This window comes from Astatotilapia calliptera, chromosome 23 (assembly GCF_964374335.1).
Source record: "Astatotilapia calliptera chromosome 23, fAstCal68.1, whole genome shotgun sequence".
NCBI classification, from domain to species: Eukaryota; Metazoa; Chordata; class Actinopteri; order Cichliformes; family Cichlidae; genus Astatotilapia; species Astatotilapia calliptera.
The window spans coordinates 6,444,496-6,463,840 of NC_137443.1; the positions used below are offsets into that span (position 1 = coordinate 6,444,496).

General features: G+C 37.4%; 2 protein-coding genes across 3 annotated transcripts; both read right to left on the bottom strand.

Moving 5' to 3' along the window:
* Positions 1 to 3,052: 3,052 nt before the first annotated feature.
* On the bottom strand, positions 3,053 to 8,668 carry LOC113016253 (cytochrome P450 2J2-like). Its single transcript, XM_026158955.2, has 9 exons — positions 8,395 to 8,668; positions 6,916 to 7,078; positions 6,622 to 6,771; positions 6,070 to 6,230; positions 5,003 to 5,179; positions 4,768 to 4,906; positions 4,322 to 4,509; positions 3,824 to 3,965; positions 3,053 to 3,545 (listed from the first exon to the last, which is right to left on the bottom strand). The coding sequence occupies exons 1-9, from the start codon at positions 8,605 to 8,607 to the stop codon at positions 3,370 to 3,372; spliced, it is 1,509 nt and encodes a 502-aa protein (XP_026014740.1). The 5' UTR covers positions 8,608 to 8,668; the 3' UTR covers positions 3,053 to 3,369.
* Positions 8,669 to 9,254: 586 nt separating this feature from the next.
* Positions 9,255 to 18,104, bottom strand: LOC113016256 (cytochrome P450 2J4-like). Of its 2 annotated transcripts, none has more exons than XR_013905063.1 (9): positions 17,818 to 18,104; positions 15,187 to 15,349; positions 14,896 to 15,045; positions 14,630 to 14,790; positions 13,121 to 13,297; positions 12,880 to 13,018; positions 12,107 to 12,294; positions 10,766 to 10,941; positions 9,255 to 10,613 (listed from the first exon to the last, which is right to left on the bottom strand). XR_013905063.1 is itself a non-coding variant. In XM_026158958.2 (9 exons), the coding sequence occupies exons 1-9, from the start codon at positions 18,016 to 18,018 to the stop codon at positions 10,438 to 10,440; spliced, it is 1,497 nt and encodes a 498-aa protein (XP_026014743.2). In that variant the 5' UTR covers positions 18,019 to 18,102; the 3' UTR covers positions 9,255 to 10,437. The 2 variants fall into 2 exon arrangements, 1 of the variants encoding a protein (XP_026014743.2); XM_026158958.2 differs by having other exon boundaries at positions 10,766 to 10,907; positions 17,818 to 18,102.
* Between the last annotated feature and the right edge of the window lie 1,241 nt (positions 18,105 to 19,345).

The window sequence follows — 19,345 nt, forward strand, 5'->3', positions numbered from 1 at the left end:
CCAATCAAGGAGATAAATAATGAAGTCAGTAAAATGAATATTTCTTGCAGTGATGCCTTCCCTTGGAGGTTGTCTTTGATTAAATGTGAGTGCTCTTGCACCATTATAATAGCCACATATGGCCAGATTACACTCCAAGTTAATGAACACACCATACATGGGCATTGTATTGTGCTGTAACTGTGTTGTTGCCAGGTAATGGCTGAGGAACACAAAACCGTATTGCACAATACAAACATTGAGAAATGCCCAGGGCAGGCACCTCCGACTGATAGCAGTGTGAACTTAAAAGAAATCAGGCTAAGAAGAATTAGATCAATCCAAACTGGATTCAGTGAAAGATGAATATATGTTACTCACACACACATTTTCATATCAGGCTACGTTTATTTGTTCAGCACATTTAAAACCACAGAAGGTCTTTCAAACTGCTTCACAGTCAGGGCTCAACAATGAATCATTAAAAAGTGTGTAGTTTAATGTCAGAATCTTATATTTGTATACAGTATAATAGTGTATGTAATGTCTAAAGGTTTAATCAAACAGCATGCTGGCTCACAACATAATACAAATAGACAATGGTGAAACAGAAACTGCTTGACATGAAAAATGTAATAAAAGACAAATGTACACTGTAAGAAATAGATGTGTTTAGCTTATACTTGATGGTTTAACGTGCCACGGCACAGAGGATGTAAGGTTTGGGACAACAAGTGGTTCCCAGACTGGGCTGCTCTCCAGCAGGTGCCAAGAATGAAAACCTCTGAAGGAGGGAGGTGAAAACACCCCAAAGTTGTGTCCTGGGGTTGTTCTGCCAAAATGTGCAGCAAAAAAAACAAAGAGATGTCAAAAATCTCTTTCCAAAAGGCACCATAAACAGCAATGAAACGTCTAGTTCTGCTACTCAAATTAGCAGAACTGTGGTTTGTCATACAGTGACCGGATGTCTATGCTCATTATCCTTTTTTTTTTTTAAATACAAAAACCCAACCAAGGAGATAAATAATGGAGTCAGCAAAATGAATATTTTTAGCAGCAATGATGCCTTCCCTCAGAAGTTGTCTTTGATTAAATGGGAGTGCTCTTGTCCCATCATAGGAGCCAAATATCTCCAGATTACACTCCAGGTTAATGAACACACCATACTGTTTGGGTAAGCCAAATATATCTGGACAGGACCACAACATGTGTGACACTGACACTTTTGCAATACCACATTTGTCACACATGGGGGAGACAGTGCCAAATGTTTTGTTAAGTCTTGGCGTAGTGGAGCTTATGCAAGACTTTAAATTCAATCAACCTGGAATTGACAAAAAACCTTTGAATACTGGACAGGCTCTCTTTTGAAAGTTCATCTGAAATCACACTTCAGTTAATTGGTGAAGGCTTCACTAACATGGTTGTGCTAACTGCCATAACGAAAACTGGAAGCTAAATGTTTGGGAGTTTGTGGCATTGAGAAGAGGTCATAAAAAACATGACTTATTTAAAAAAAGCATGAATTTGGGAACAGAGCTCCATCCAAAATGTCTGATTTGAAGGTAGTGATAAAAATATGACTGATGAAAATGCAAACTATTAAACCAGTTGTTTTTTTGTTTTGTTTTTTAAATAAATGACACTGGTGGAAAAATGGATAAGACAAGAGAGTCCTCAAGAGTTTGGGTTTACAGGGAGTTTTAAGAACAAGGAATGTGAACAGCAGAAAAATCAGAAATGTACCCCCAAATCATCTATGAGTGGCATAAATTCACTTTTACTACAGCTGAATTTCCCGACAGCACGCTAAATGATTTGATACATTCCAGGAGATAGGGGACAAACACTGTTGGTTCAGACAAGCAAGTCATCAGCACACAAATTCACAAGACTTTCCATTCTTCCAGATTTTTACACCATGAATTCCTGGGTGACTTCTGTTAACCTATGTAGTGCAGTTTTTCTGTGGACAACTTTGTGGTCACAATACCCATGAAAGCACAGCGACGGCTTGCGTTAACCCTCTGACGACAAGGAGACACGTGGATGCTCGTGATGTGAAAGTACAATACTGGTGTGAATGTGCATGTGCATCTTTTTCTGTGTCAGGTCTGATGCCACAAAAGATAGTGGCATGAGAAACATTTAGCTACCACAAACCACAGAGCTGTTCAGGGTGTGGTACATGATCTGGGTCACTAGTTGAATGACTTAGCAGAAAACACACAACCAGGCAGTGACGCATGTCTGGCAAAGGTCTAGGATTTAAAAGGTCCTTTTTCTTAACTGATGCACCCGTACTAGCCTTTGTGATAATAATTAAGTCTTCTGTGCAATAAGCTGGGAAGGGATTCTCCTATAGGACCACAATGGACAACGAGGGAGGCTGCCACCTTAAAAGGTACCAAAATCAGACATGCACAGATCAAAAAGGAGTGCTTGGCTGTGGTTTAGGCATATAGAGCGCTCCCAAAATAACTTTAGCCTGTACATTTCATTACCCAAATAGACCACAAGCCATTGTTTCCACACTTGAAAGGATACTGTTGCAATGGCTTTTTGTTAATGAGAATAGCAAACTTCAATGCACAGGCAAAGTATGTCTTTGAAAACTGCTTGAATTTGCTGACACACTTTCAAGGCACCTTTCAGCCATGCAGAGACCTTTAGATAATGGAAACTGTCATATGACACACATCATACAGTCGATACTGGAAAAGGTTAGAGACCACAAAAAAACGATGAACCCTAAATGACGCTGAGCTGCATGAATCGAGTCATACTATGAAGTCAGATATTCTCTATTATCATGCTGCAACTTGATCCTCGAAGAGTAGAACTACTACATCAGATTCACATGGGCATTTTATAGTGTTGTAACTGTGTTGTTGCCAGGTAATGGCTGAGGAATACAAAACTGTATTGGACAATACAAACACTGAGAAATGCCATGGACATCTCAAACTGATAGCAGTGTGAACTTCAATAAAAAAAACAGACTGAATAAGAAGGATTAGGTCAATCAAAACTGGATTAAGTGAAAGATGAATATATATTACTCACGCACACATTTTCAAGTCAGGTCATGTTTATTTGTTCAGCACATTTAAAACCACTGCTTCACAGTGGCACATAGATTATCACTCAACAATGAATCATTAAAAAGTGTTTAGTATAATGTCAGAATTTTATACAGTTTGTATACAGCAGATATGTAATTTCAGTATATATGTATGTAATTTCTAAAGGTTTTATTAAACAGCATTCTGGCTCATAACATAATAGAAATAGATAATGATGAAACAGAAACTGCTTGACATTATAAAATGTAATGAAAGACAAATGTACACTGTAAGAAATAGACGTGTTTAGCTTATACTTGATGATTTAACGTGCCGCGGCACAAAGGCAGTAAGGTTTGGGACAACGGGTGGTTCCCAGTGTGAACTCCAGACTGGGCTGCTCTCCAGCAGGTGCCGAGAATGAAAACCTCTGAAGGAGGGAGGTAAAGAACAGGAATAATTCCATTCGGGCAAGCTGCTCCCCGAGACACACACGCTTGCCTGATAATACACAATAAGAGTTTCAGTCACTATGCTTTCATCTTACAGAGGTTATTACTACAGCTCTGAAACACACAAAAGAGACACCGATCCCCTGCAAACTCAGTGATGTAAGAAATTGTTTGTAGATATAAGTCGGTGCTCACGAACAGTTAACAGCAAGCAGAAACATGTAACACTTCTTTTACCATATCTTGCTCAAACACCTCTCTTGTTGTTTTGCCTACATATTCATTAACAGAATACGTTCACTGAGATAAACTGCCCTCTTGACATACCTGCAGAAAAAGGCATAAAGGCTTCTCTCTTCCTAAAGTTACCATCCTGGTCCAAAAAGTGTTGAGGGTTGAAGGAATGTGGAGTTTCCCACATTGACTCATCATTGAGTACAGAGTGCAATAAAGGCAGGATCATGGTGCCCTGAAGAAACAGGTAAGTTTATCATTACATATGTTGAGCAATTAATATTTGGATATTCCAAAAGAGCTACTAAATGTGTTGTATCGTATTATGAGTTGTAAAACACTTGTTATTTAACAACAGATGCACCAAAATGCAGTGGTTGTTTTTTATGTTTAACCATTAGCCCACTGCAATTAATTAAGATATTTCCATCATAAATATTGCGCAAAAACTGTCTTTCTGAGTTTATCTATGCTTTAAAGTGACTGAAAAAAAAAACATTGCTGAATTTAATGAGTTATTCAGTAGCTATATGACCAGAAACCAGAAAAACAAGCAAAAGGCTTTGGTAAAATAATTCTTAGCATGAGTACCTTTGGGATTGTGTACTTATCCAATATTGTATCCTTGTTTGTCATGTGTGACAAACTCAGTGGGAGGATGTTGCCCATTCTCTGGATCTCATGAATAACCGCATTGGTATAAGGCATGTTTTCTCTGTCACTCATAGAGGGCTGTCTGGATGAACCAATCACAGCATCGATCTCAGCCTGGACTTTTTCTGTACACAGTTAATAATGTGAGTCTACGTCAAGATTTTTAAAGTTGAGAAAACAATTCAAATCTAAGTAAATATATAAAATAGACTTGAGAGAAAACCCAATCCAGAGACAAAATTAAACAGAGACACACATTACAATGTCACATCAGAAACAATCAATTTTTATATAAATGGCTGACCTATAAGAGGCCGCTGTCATTATAAAGTTGAGATACTTGCAGAATATGTAGTCATAGTGACTATTACTCAGTCACAAACCTTGTATGACAGGATAGTGGATCATATACAGAAGGCCCCAGTATAAAGTAGTGGTAGTAGTTTCAGTTCCAGCACCAAAGAGGTCAAGGGTGCAAGCATTCAAACTACTGAGATCAAAACTTGAATCATTGCCTTCATTCTGTTAGAGGCAAAGATGAAAAAAAAAAAAATCTGATGACATTTCATTAAAAATGTAAAAAGAACAAAAACAGCAGAGATGCAGGACAACACTCACCTTTTCCATTTCTATGAGAAAGGAGTCGATGTAGTCTCTCGGAGATGATGGGTTAAAGTCTTCTTTGTGTTCACTGATCCTGTTTTCTATGTAATTATTTATATTCTTGACCAGAGTAAATGTCTTCTGATGAGGTCCGGGCACCCACTTCATCAGCCAGGGCATTGCGTTGTACATCTACAGCGCAGGAGGACAGTCACTAACTTGTCAGACAGCGTGGATATATCTATGACATTTCTATTTATTTAATAAAAATGTACTAAATTAATTAGCTTTCAAAGAGAGATCCACATTACTGTATGTCCCTATGCGAAAAAGTAAAGAACTCTCTTGTAAAATCATGAATTGACTATGATTAATCCCATTTTTTGTAAAGACCTTTTAAATCACTTAAATAGAACCTGTCTGACAAAGTAAAGGAGGCTAAAAGATCTTAAAGCACCTGAGAACGGCTTATAAAAACATTTCTAAGTCGCTGGGACTGCACAAAAAAGATCAGAGCCCTTATCCACAAATGAAGAAAACTTGGAACAGTAGTGAACCTTCATAGGAGTGGTCGGCCTACCAAAATGACTTAAAGAGTGCACCACTGATCACCCAGGAGGTCACAAAAGAACCCAGAAGAACACCTAAATAACTGCATGGGGGAATTTCACTGTCAAAACCACTGCTGCCCAAAAAGAACACAAAAGGTTTGTTTCACATTTGTCAACATCTTGATGATCCTCAAGACCTTTAGAAAAATATATAGATGAGACAACATATGGCATAAAGCTAACACAGTATTTCCTAAAAGAACATTATACTAATAGTCAAACTTGATTAAAAAAACAAAAACAAAAAAACAACCTAATCAAAGCTGGACTCAAGTAAGATTTAGATGCTTTAAATCAGTGGTCTCTATGTATGAATTACAAATATACAAATCACTGGGACACAGAACAATTCAGGAAGGGAACAATTCAAGGAGAGCCTTTTATAATAATGTGATTCAAATAAATATGACACATGCATTTGCATAAATCCTTTTAATTAGATTACTGAATCCTGGTTTAAAGGAGGCTCACCTGTGCCCACATGGTTACCTCCAAGTACAAAAGCTCATTGAAGTCCTGAAGAATAGACTGATGCTTCTCATCACTGTACTCAAATCGATTTGAAAACACCAAACAGCAGATGATGTTTGACACGGCGTTGTTTAGCAATGGCTGTGCATTAAAAGGCTTTCCTGTAAATAAAAATAAAGTGTGGGTGAGACAGAAAATGGACTCCACGTCCAAAGAGAAGACAAACTTGCTTGATATTTACCAAAAAAGCATGTATTATATAAGAAAAATTAGCAATTGTATATTTTATATGTTTAGCAGAAAATTAGATAAGGTCATAAGCAATTATCAAACATTTAAAATGTAAAAATTATCATCAAATAGTGTGTGTCTGTGAAGGTTCTCAGTCATCCAGGTCATCATAGTCTAAGGAGCTTGGAAATCCGAGAAGCTTCTTCAATTCTGAAGAAGCTTCTCGGATTAGAGGTGAAACATCTTCAAGGAACTTAAAGAAGTCCAGACACTTTTCTTTCCAAGTTCCTTAGACTATCAAACAGTGTGATTTTTAAATGCCTTGCTGGTCTGCAAAAGCCTCTGTGAGATACTGGCACTCCTGCTGGATGAATTCTGCCAACGTCGTCTTGCCCAGACCAAAGTTTCTGAGTGTCTGAAGAGAAAACCTCCTCCGCTGCTTCCATGGATAACCACTGGAAGCTACAATACCTTTGAAAAAACATATACAAATATAAATATTTTGACTGGAAGAGAAACTAGGCATGTTGATCACCATCGTCACGCTAATAAATCTAACTTGGTGCCCATCTGATACTCCAATATTAAGTGTGTAATTAAAAGAAATGAAATCACCTTTATTTCCAAATACATCGTCAACCAAAGGAATTATGGGACGATCTGCAAAGTCTTCTCCTCGTTGGACCAGGGCTTCCTTTACAGACTTGTAGCCATTAATGATCACAACTCTATGACCAAAGATTCGAAGGCTGAAAATGTTTCCATATTTCTCTGAAAACTGAATCGACAGTAGATTTAGCTTGTTATTCAACACTTGCATATTTTAGGATAATTTAAAAAGAAATAACTTTTCTGATACAGCTGACTTTTACATTTTTATTCTACCAAAAGAAAACTAAGACTGTAGCAGCTGTGATAAGTGTGACATGTGATACCATGTCCCAAAAAATATAACAACCACAAAACAAGCAAATAAAAACAAAAAACAAGAACTGAAAGCAGCTAATAAAATAAAACAGAAATGCTTGCTTACAAATATTTAATGTCTCTTTACGGGACACTCGGCAGCAAAAAGTAGAAGCTGAAAGGACAATAGCAGCGACTTGAAATGCAGCTCACACTAAGCTTGTAGGCTGTTAGTTATGTTCAGTGTTGCCAACTCCTCAGTAAGGAAAATCGCTATTGGCTGTCCTAAAAGTCGCTAGAAGTCGCTAGATGACGTCATCACCTAATTTGCATAATTGGTCATGCTAATATAATGATAACCTACGCTGTTGGAGAGAGAAATAACATCGTGGAAGAGACATAAAGTTAGCAAAAAACGTCCTAAATGCATTTAGAGTTTATTTAGAACTACAAACTTAATTTCTTTTAGCAATTATTGTTTATTTAATGTCACAATTCCAACCCTGCTCCTTTATTCGGGCTTCGACCGGCAAAAGTGACCCGAAATAGGCACTCTGGTGGAGTTACTTTGTGTGTGAGAGTGTGTGTTTATAAGTAGTTTTAAACCTTGTGATCCACAAAACAGCATAACAGTAAAAGAAGAACTGACTGTGTTACAGACAGTGCGGGAGCAGCGGCTTCGCTCATGCGCGATTCATTTGCAGTTTGGACGTACAGGTGTGAACATCTCCTGCAGCTGGGGGAGGACTATCCTCCGCCCGTGGGGTGCCCACGGCAGCACCGCTGCTTGTTGAGAGTAAGAGCAACACGCCCTTTCACGTCAAAAAGTCGTCATAAATAAGTCTCCAATAATTCCAGAAAAAGTCGCCAGATTTGTCGCTAGTCGCTTTTTAGAAAAAAAAAAAAGTCGCTAAGGGGTCTGAAAACTCTCTAAATATAGCGACAAAGTTGCTAAATTGGCAACACTGGTTATGTTACCGAATGTTTTAAAGTCTAATAAAAAAAACTGCTCTGCCCCATGTAGCCCAATCTAAGTCTAAATGATTACCAATAACGGAGGAATAAAGGGAACCTATAGCACCATTTAGCTACCTATTTGCAGTAAACGAGTCGCCCCATTTTCTATATGAATATATTCTTCTTCTTAACAGCAACAATGATAATAATAATCGTTACTTTGTATCACACCTCTTCGAACTGCAGATGGAATCTGTTAGGTTGCAGGCGATGAAGATCACCAATAAAAGGGAGAGCCCACGGTCCGGGAGGAAAGTTTTTCGGCACTCGGTTCTTCAGAACATGAGCCAGCAGAAGAAAAAGACAGGAAAAAAATAAAATGCTCCTGCCGTCAACCCACTCCAAGCCGAGAGCGCTGTATAATGTCTCCATAGTTCCGCTCATTCGTGTCACTTTACTGTTTTAACTTTGATTTCCCCACTAGATAAAATGGTGGGTGATTATATAACCAAGTGGGTTCGATAGCTGGTCTTCAAAATAAAAGCATTTAATAAAAACATGAAATCAATAACAAGTATCTTACTACGATGATCGTAGCGTGTTTATGTGTGTGTGTGTGTACAATGTTTCCTTGTTAACTGATGGCCCAGTGTAAAGGAAACGTTGCATGTCACATCATCACACATACAGAAATTATTAACATGTATAGCTTTAACAAGCTTTATCTAACAGTTTTTATGATTTTCCTATATGTTATATTAATTGATCATACATCTGAAAATGATACATTCTCTGTTTGTTTGGCGTGTCACGTGTTTCCTGTACTTATTGTAATTTATTTGTCACTGATTTTTGTTTCAATCAGCAGTGAAGGATGCGAAAAAGCATTAATCAAATTAAACAACTCAGCTGATTTGTAAAGAAAGACATTTTCTGGGGGAGTTCCTCTACATTATTTAACAGTTGGGGTAGGGAGATTACAAGCTGTTAGTGATAGCTGTCAGTCCAGTCATTCATTGTATTACTGCCCTCTGCCAAGGTAAAGACTAAAGCTGACACCACTGACACAAGCTCATAATGAAAAAGGCAAGTGCATGCAGAAAATCTATTTATTTATGACATTGTGCATTTTATAACAAGCAGTGGTATGAAAAATAAAAACACTCACACCAACTGAAATAAATTATTATGGTTATTAAGATCACCCTGTCACCACCTGGTTTGCCTGCATTCCTCTGATATCCAAATAAACATAAACCTATATACTTTTCAAAATAGTTTGTGAATTTAAAAGGGCCTTCTTGTTTAAGAGTGACATAAGATTGTTGGTAATCAACCCGCCCATTAGGTTATATCATAGAGAGTCTACTGTAGAATAACAACTGATTTCTTATGTTCTTTTAAAGAAATTGGGAAAGTCAAGATAAGGATTACCACGTTTAGCAGAACACCTTCAAAATACCATCAAAGCAAACAGAATTTTTTTTTACTATTCTGATATATTTCCAGAATCTTAAAATACTTTAAACACATCATTGACGAGTGTTAGCTTCATTAACCAGGAGGTCACTGTTTCATGAGGGTCCGTCAGTGCCAACAAAACTGACTAAACACAGCGAGTGGTTTTGTGCAACACAAAGACAGAATCTAAGAGTAATCATCAAGCACAGTGGTGCAAAATTATAGAATTGCATTCCTGCCTCAAGCACTGAGCAACTTCAAAACACTGAATCAAATAAGCATTGTTTCATAGAGTACTTAAAGATTATGTGAAATCATCTTTTGGATAATTGAACTAAAATAGGTTATTGATCCTCGACATACAAGCAAATCCACCAAGATATGGTGGGATTTTGTTTTCAATGTAGACACTGACTCAAGTGTAGATTAAACTTAATAAATTAAAGTTTGAATCCTATGTAAATATCTCTGCAGTACTATTAAACGTTAAAAACAGAATACTGTTTTTTTTTGTCCAGCTGTATTTATCTTATTGTCAAAATTTTACTGAAGTCCTTGTAAATGTTTGCTTATGACAGCGATTATCATGCATATGCAGTGGAATGTGATCTCTTAAAAAGTTGTAATTTAATATTGTAAACCTTTCAAATTTTTATTTGTTGAATACAATGGATGGAATGGCTCCTTTAAAAGGTCTCCATGGTGAGAAGAATTTAGCAGGTATAGATAATGCTTCATATGACAAATATGATGGAGGACATTGATTCATCAAACTGAGTATCAGACAATTTCAGTTTTGTCATAGTTGATGGTTTAACGCGGTACAGCACAGAGGCGGTAAGGTTTGGGACAGCGTGCGGCTCCCAACTGGAACTCCAGACTGGGCTGCTCTCCAACAGGTGGCGAAAGAGAAAACCTTTGAAGGAGGGAGGTGAAAAACAAAAACAACTCCATCCTGGCCAGCTGTTCTCCAAGACACACACGCTTGCCTGAGAATAAACAATATGACATGAGTTTTATTCAAAAAATTTACAAGATATTCACTATATCATAGAGTTTACTACACTTCTGCAACAAACCAAGGATGTATGCCATTTTGTCTTGGCTAAAACAGTACAAGAGGCTTTAATGTACAACAAACCTGCAGAAAATGGAAGGAAAGCATCTCTCTTGCGAAATTTACCATCCTTGTCCAGAAAGTGTTGAGGGTTGAAAGAGTGTGGAGTTTCCCACACTGACTCATCATGTAAGACTGAGTCCAGAGTAGCCACGATCATGGTACCCTGCACAAAAAATACTATAAAAATAACCAAAATACTAAAATTGAAAGAAATAAAAAAAAAAATTAAAATTGTTATTCAAGTATATTGGTTTAATTTGCCATATAACAGAAAGTGAGCTGATGGAAAAAGGCAACGTAACATTGTCAAAATGTCCAAAAGAGCTTTTTAGTATGCAATTGTGTCAAACTACAAAGTGTATAATGCCTGTTAATTAAGAACCAGGGACAAGTGCAATGGTTGTTTTAGATGTTTTTAACCTTTAATCGTAGGTGTTAAAAAATTTATCTGTTTTCTCAAAATTTCTAATTTTTACAAGTGTATATTCTGGTGTCTATTCACATTAATTTCTCACTTTCAGTTATTGGTTTGAGTTAATATGAGAACAGTAATGAAGCTGACCTTTTTATTTGATTTGAAGTTGCATTGTCATTACATACAGTATTTCAGAGAAACTAGAGAGAAACCATGCTAAGTCATTGCTGTTTTGATGAAATAGTGGCCGTATGATTTGACATCTACTCTATCTGTCGCAGGACAAAAGGCAGTCTATGCAGGGCCATAAGAGTATCCTTATGTGTAGTCATGAATCACTGTAATACAGAGCCCTGATGTAATACTAATGTAATCCATTAGCACAGGTGTGCCACAGAGATCTATTCTTGGACCTCATGTATTTATTCTGCACATAACCACAGACTAAAAATGGACTCAGCCACTGTGTAGTTACAAAACTCTGCATTTTGATGGGTTAGCATTTTGGTTGCTGCCATGTTACTTTTTAGGAGTCAGAAGTTACCATATATTGTTGAGAAGTCTAAACAGGCATGGTACTGTGAATTATTTAAGCATTACATAAGTCATTTTAAGGACTGCATAATATCTGGATAATTTTGAGGAAGAAGAATATTTTCACCATCTTACATCACAAATACACTTTACTTTCCGGGTCCATGTGGTATCAACCTTTTGGGATTTACTTACCTGGAGGATTGATCATACATCAAAAGAGTACAGTTGATAGTGAGTGTTACACTATTTTTATACCAGGCTTTAAATGTGCTTTTTAAAGCTGCTTCATTGGTTATTTTAAGTGTAACATTAGGATTGACTTTTCAAGTCAGCTTCAAGTTGCTAAATTGGTAGACAAGGAATACTTTAGTCTACAGCGAAACTGCCAGAAAGTATTATGGTTTGTGTACCTTTGGGATTGTGTATTTATCCACTGTAGTTTCCTTGACTGTCATATGAAGCACATTGAGAGGAATGATGTTGGCCATTCTCTGAATCTCATGAATGACAGCATCAGTATAGGGCATGTTTTCTCGGTCACTCACAGAGGGCTGTCTGGACGAACCAACCACAGCATCAATCTCAGCTTGAACTCTCTCTGCACAGTCAAAACAGGATACAATCAGAGTCTGTATCAAGGTTATTATATTTATCTAAAAGTAAATGAAAAATTAAAATTGACAGTGAGAAACAATTTCAGGTTATTAATGTAAAAATAAAAACGTACTTAAGAAAAAACAGTTACTACCAATACTGAATTATTAACTTCAGATCAAACATAATTAGAAACATAAACAGGAAATATATTTTCAGTTTTAGTATTTGTGAATTTGTTAATATTTGTCAACACAAAAGCTACGAAACATTTAAACATATGTTTATTGAAAGGTGGAAAGTCTAAATGAATGTCAATCGGCTATCTTCACATATTGATTTTTTATTGTCAGCTTCATGACCACATATGTGGTCTTCCTGTTTTCTGATAAATAATGCCAGGATCTACTCTGGAAACTAACTGATTCCCAACTAGAAATCAAAACATGCTAAAAAAAAAAAATGATGAGACTATCATAAACTCTGTTTTGTGTATTATGTAGATGACTAACACAACCTGCATGCTTTTTCTCACAGTACAAGACCGACATGACAAAATACATAGTACTGTTGGGTATTACACACGCACCTTGTATATCAGGGTAGTAGATCATGTAAAGCAACCCCCAGCGTAAAGTAGTGGTAGTAGTTTCAGTTCCAGCAAAAAACAGGTCCATGGTGCAAGCATGTAAGGTACTGAGAGAAAAACTTGAATCTTTGCCCTCGTTCTATCAACAGTCCAAGCAGCAGAAATTAAAATATCTTATATTTCAGGTTGCATTACAAGACCAAAATGAACAAACATGATGGAGCTCAAATACAACACTCACCTTTGTCATTTCTATAAGAAAGGCATCAATATAGTCTCTCGGTGACGCTGGGTTAAGGGTTTCTTTGTGGTCTTTGATCCTGATTTCTATAAAGTCCTTTACCTCTTGTGTCAGAGTGAACATTGTCTTATGAGGTCCAGGTAACCACTTCATCAGCCAGGGAATTATGTTGTACATCTACAGAACAGGAAGCCAGATTAAACCATCTTTTCATGACTGGACATATCATGCTGTGCATTCAAAGAATTCTGAATTGAAATCTAACACACTTCTAACAGGAATTCCACAGTGGCAAAGCTGGTGGTAGAAATATAATTACCAAGAGAAAAATATTTGAGGACAATGTCAGCAAACATTTTTTTGATTTTTGTTTTAATGAGAGAGATCAAGTTCATATTCCCCAGTGTTCACTGAAATTTAAGTTGATTTAGATAATGCTTCAAAATGAGGAGTTGTCATATAGATGAGAAGTTTCAAGACATTTTTCAAAAAGCACTTGAAGAGACTTGGCTCCACATATTACCCGATATAAGCTGATTGTTATAAAAAAACATCTACTTAGGTACAAATACTACTTGTGAACACACGTATACAAATATGATGTCTATTGGGATTAAGGATCCTTTATTGTTATTCATCATGAAGAAAATGTGATAGAAAGAGATGCAATTACTCAGGTCTCATCTCAGTACTAGTAACATTTAAAAATAATAGACAGACATTTAGAGATTTCTCCAGATACAGACAGACAAACTGGTGGTAGCTAACCAACCGGACATTTTAGTGGAAGACAAGCAGAAGTATGTATGTATATATATATATATATATATATATACACACACACACACATATATATATATATGTCTGCAGAAATTCCCCCCACCCCTACAGGTGGGGGGAATTTCAAGCTCAGGCCCTCTACCAGAGACCTGGGAGTTTTGAGGGTCCTGTGCAGTATCTTAGCTGTTCCTAGGACTGCGCTCTTCTGGACAGAGATCTCTGATGTTGTTCCTGGGATCTGCTGGAGCCATTTGCCTAGTTTGGGAGTCACTGCACCTAGTGCTCTGATTACCACTGGGATCACCGTTACCTTCACCCTCCACATCTTCTCTGAGCCCTTGTTACTTCTGCAGCTTCTTGTGTTATTTCTTCCTGATGTTGCTGTCATTCGGTATCACTATGTCTATCACTACGGCTGTCTGCTGCTTCTGCTTGTCTTCCACTACAATGTCCGGTTGGTTAGCTACCACCAGTTTGTCTGTCTGTATCTGGAGAAATCTCTAAATGTCTGACATTTTGTTTATATCTGTGGGCTTTGCATCTGCCAGGACTTGGCTTCCTCCTCTCTGCCCTTTGGTGTGTTTTAAATCAGTATTTGTTTTTGCTCCTCATTATAAATTAGAAACCCTGTAGGGAGACTGTGGTTGCTTAAATGTGACTTTTGGATTTTATATAAATTGTGATGTAATTTGATTACTGCATAATGTAGGATGGTGGAAGGAGATTCACCTGTATCGATATGCTTCCCTGTAAGCGCAAAATTTCATTGAAATTATGAAGAATAGACTGGTACTGCCGGTCAGTGTACTCAAATCGATTCCCAAACACCAAACAGCAGATGATATTCGACACAGCATTATTTATCAGTAGCTGGACATTAAAGGGCTTTCCTGCAAATAAAGACAGAAAATATGGGGACAAGTACCCAGTGTCATAACAAAGCAAGCCCACTCTATTGAATGGTGGCAATCATGTCACCAAGATGTTTTTTATACCTTGGTGTTCTGTGAAAGCCTCTGAGAGATACTGGCACTCCTGCTGGATGTATAACTCCAGAGTCTTCCTGCCCAGACCAAAGTTTCTGAGTGTATGAAGAGCAAATCTCCTCTGTTGCTTCCATGGATAACCATTTGAACCCACAAGACCTTTGAACACACAAATACACAATAATAGATTGAATAAGAAACACTACCTTACACCCCTGATTTGGTGTCTCAATTATGTTGTTCATTGTATTCAACACTAACTATATATATTTTTTTTAATGAAAAAGAGAAAAACAGAACCTTCATTCCCAAATAAATCTTCAAACAGTGGTACGGTGGGTCGATCTATGAAATCGTCTCCTTGCTGGACCAGGGCTTCTTTCACAAACTTGTAGCTATTAATGACCACGGTTCTTCCACCAAAGAGTCTGATGGTGAAAATGTTTCCATATTTCTTTGCAAACTGAACAAAGACAGCAGGTAGATTTTGTGGTTCAACAGTACTCAGAGAATTAATACTGCTTCTACATCTTTACTGCAGATACTATAAGATTGCAGCAATGTTGCCTCATTAATATTACAGGGAGTGCAGAATTATTAGGCAAGTTGTATTTTTGAGGAATAATTTTTTATTGAACAACAACCATGTTCTCAATGAACCCAAAAAACTCATCAATATCAAAGCGGAATGTTTTTGGAAGTAGTTTTTAGTTTGTTTTTAGTTTTAGCTATTTTAGGGGGATATCTGTGTGTGCAGGTGACTATTACTGTGCATAATTATTAGGCAACTTAACAAAAAACAAATATATACCCATTTCAATTATTTATTTTTACCAGTGAAACCAATATAACATCTCCACATTCACAAATATACGTTTCTGACATTCAAAAACAAAACAAAAACAAATCAGCGACCAATATAGCCACCTTTCTTTGCAAGGACACTCAAAAGCCTGCCATCCATGGATTCTGTCAGTGTTTTGATCTGTTAACCATCAACATTGCGTGCAGCAGCAACCACAGCCTCCCAGACACTGTTCAGAGAGGTGTACTGTTTTCCCTCCTTGTAAATCTCACATTTGATGATGGACCACAGGTTCTCAATGGGGTTCAGATCAGGTGAACAAGGTGGCCATGTCATTAGTTTTCTTCTTTTATACCCTTTCTTGCCAGCCACGCTGTGGAGTACTTGGACGCGTGTGATGGAGCATTGTCCTGCATGAAAATCATGTTTTTCTTGACGGATGCAGACTTCTTCCTGTACCACTGCTTGAAGAAGGTGTCTTCCAGAAACTGGCAGTAGGACTGGGAGTTGAGCTTGACTCCATCCTCAACCCGAAAAGGCCCCACAAGCTCATCATTGATGATACCAGCCCAAACCAGTACTCCACCTCCACCTTGCTGGCGTCGGACTGGAGCTCTCTGCCCTTTACCAATCCAGCCACGGGCCCATCCATCTGGCCCATCAAGACTCACTTTCATTTCATCAGTCCATAAAACCTTAGAAAAACCAGTCTTGAGATATTTCTTGGCCCAGTCTTGACGTTTCAGCTTGTGTGTCTTGTTCAGTGGTGGTCGTCTTTCAGCCTTTGTTACCTTGGCCATGTCTCTGAGTATTGCACACCTTGTGCTTTTGGGCACTCCAGTGATGTTGCAGCTCTGAAATATGGCCAAACTGGTGGCAAGTGGCATCGTGGCAGCTGCACGCTTGACTTTTCTCAGTTCATGGGCAGTTATTTTGCGCCTTGGTTTTTCCACACGCTTCTTGCGACCCTGTTGACTATTTTGAATGAAACGCTTGATTGTTCGATGATCACGCTTCAGAAGCTTTGCAATTTTGAGACTGCTGCATCCCTCTGCAAGATATCTCACTATTTTTGACTTTTCTGAGCCTGTCAAGTCCTTCTTTTGACCCATTTTGCCAAAGGAAAGGACGTTGCCTAATAATTATGCACACCTGATATAGGGTGTTGATGTCATTAGACCACACCCCTTCTCATTACAGAGTTGCACATCACCTAATATGCTTAATTGGTAATAGGCTTTCGAGCCTATACAGCTTGGAGTAAGACAACATGCATGAAGAGGATGATGTGGACAAAATACTCATTTGCCTAATAATTCTGCACTCCCTGTATATCTCTTAACAAGAACCCAAACTGCAAACACATGAGAAAATATTTAAAAAGAGAATATAAGTAACCGAAAATGCAGCTCTGGCTGAACCCTCTTGATGTGGTCTCCATAAACCAAACTCAAGCAACAAATCTTTTCTCTTGTGTGAATAAAGGCAACTGCAGATAAAGTTCACTGAGTTAATGATTGCCAGAGTTTTAAATGGGGACTTGCCTGAACTTGTTCTGTAGTACTTTAAACAGGCAGAAGGTCCTTTTACTAACTATTACATCCATATTACAAATATTCTTCCACTGAGGATAAGTAATGGCCATTGAAAAAAGATGCTCCTTTAATTCTTGGATATTTTATTATTAACCCTTCAGAGGAGGTTATGTTTTTGGTAGCATTTATATCCATGCATGCCAGCATTTTGTTTGTAAACATGACAGCTCAATTTGAAAATTTATTGTTATTTATTGTTTTTGTTGCTATGCATTTGCATTTAAATATCTTGTCAAATTTGACCTCTTATGTCATTTTTTCATTTCGCATCTGCCTTTCTTGCAGGTTGACCCCAAGATGCGTTAAATTTTTATAGAAAGTTTTATTGAGAGAAAGAGAAAATTAGCTAGAAATATATTGTAGTATTATATTGTAAAATAAGCACAAGTTATACTATTATCCATTACCTACTCCTATATAACATTTTTGTAATTAAGGTAAAGCTACCCTTATCTGATTTTTAAGGAAAAAAGAAAGAAAAGAAAGAAATTAAAATTAAAACACTATTCCCTTAATAGTAAACACGAGTACCTCTCTGAACTGCAGGTGTATTCTGTCAGGCCTGATGCGATGAATGTCACCGAGAAGCGGGAGAGCCCACGGTCCAGGTGGGAAGTTTTTCGGCACTCTGTTCTTCCAAATATCAGACAACAGCAGGAAAACACAGAGAAATATTAAAATGCTCCTTCCATCTATCCACTCAAAGCCAAGAACACTGTATAATGTCTCCATTTAAAGTTCTTAATGTCGCATGCTGGATTACTGTAGTGATTTAACTGTGATGCTACCACGAAACAAAGTGCGATCAGATAAATGGGTGGACTACTTAAAACACAAAGGTGAAGCTAAGACTAGCCTTCAAAATAAAAGCTGATAATGGTGGTGTTATTTTCAGTTTTTTTTACACATAGTACATTATTACATGCAAAAAGGCTACACATAAAATTATGTATGAAGTACTGATTACTGTATCAGTAATATCGGTGATTGACATTGTGAGGGAAAAACAATTATTTCCTGCATAAAACAAAGAATAACCCACCAGCACAGCCAACCCACCTCCTAAAGAAAATCGAACAAAGACATGTATATGTAGATATGTAAACAGTGTCCAGTAACTTTATACCATTTCATAATGATGGAGAGGCCAAACTATTGAGTGCTGCATTATTAAGTGGCTGAATAAAACAATGATATAGCTTCCAAGCAAACATCTTGTTTGTGTGCTTGGAAGTTTTTTTTTCTTTTCACAATTTAAGTCCTTTCAATGGCAGTCAAGCCTGAATACGAACTACCAAGCTAACAATTACGCATGTTTAATTCTAAAAAAACATGGTTGACTCATGTAAGTAGAACACGAGGAAAGAAAAAAAGAAGTCTGGTTGCAAATTTTGAAGCCAATATGATAACCTTATTACACCAACGATGTGGATGTCTAGCTTTTTAGATCCAATCTGGTCTTTAAGTCTGACGTCATTAGCCGTTTCCGGGCCCAAATTCCGCTTCAGGTCCCAAAATCAAACAAACACTGCAGCATTACATGACTGTGGAGTTACAAACTGTCTAAATTCTTTCATCTTTAATCAGTGTGGCTGCTGTAACAGGTAACAATTAAGTTTAACATCCAGGCATCCATGAAAACAGGATTAATAAAATTTGGAAGTTAGCAGGGAGTTAGCTCGCTAGTTTCCACCTAAACATAATATACCAGGTTCTGAAAGGGATTTCTGAAAAAAATTAAGATATACAGCTCTGCTATCTGCGAACATTGAGGAAGACAGCAAGCTAAACAGTAGTGATGCTTGTAGGGTTACTGAAGTTAGACTAGCTGTAAAATATTAAGATGTGCTACTTGATCGCTAGTGACACAGTTGTGTTAGCATAATAGACTTTGACAGTTTTGAGAGAGAGTGAGTCCAAAAGTCCGCAAAACTACAGATATCAAAGCAACTGCAGAGCGAAAACAATTAATCCTCCTGACAACTTTGTGGTGTTTACTGCCAGGGGTATGCTACTATATCCATTAAGGAAGGGTTTTTCTCAGCCTTCGTCAACTGAG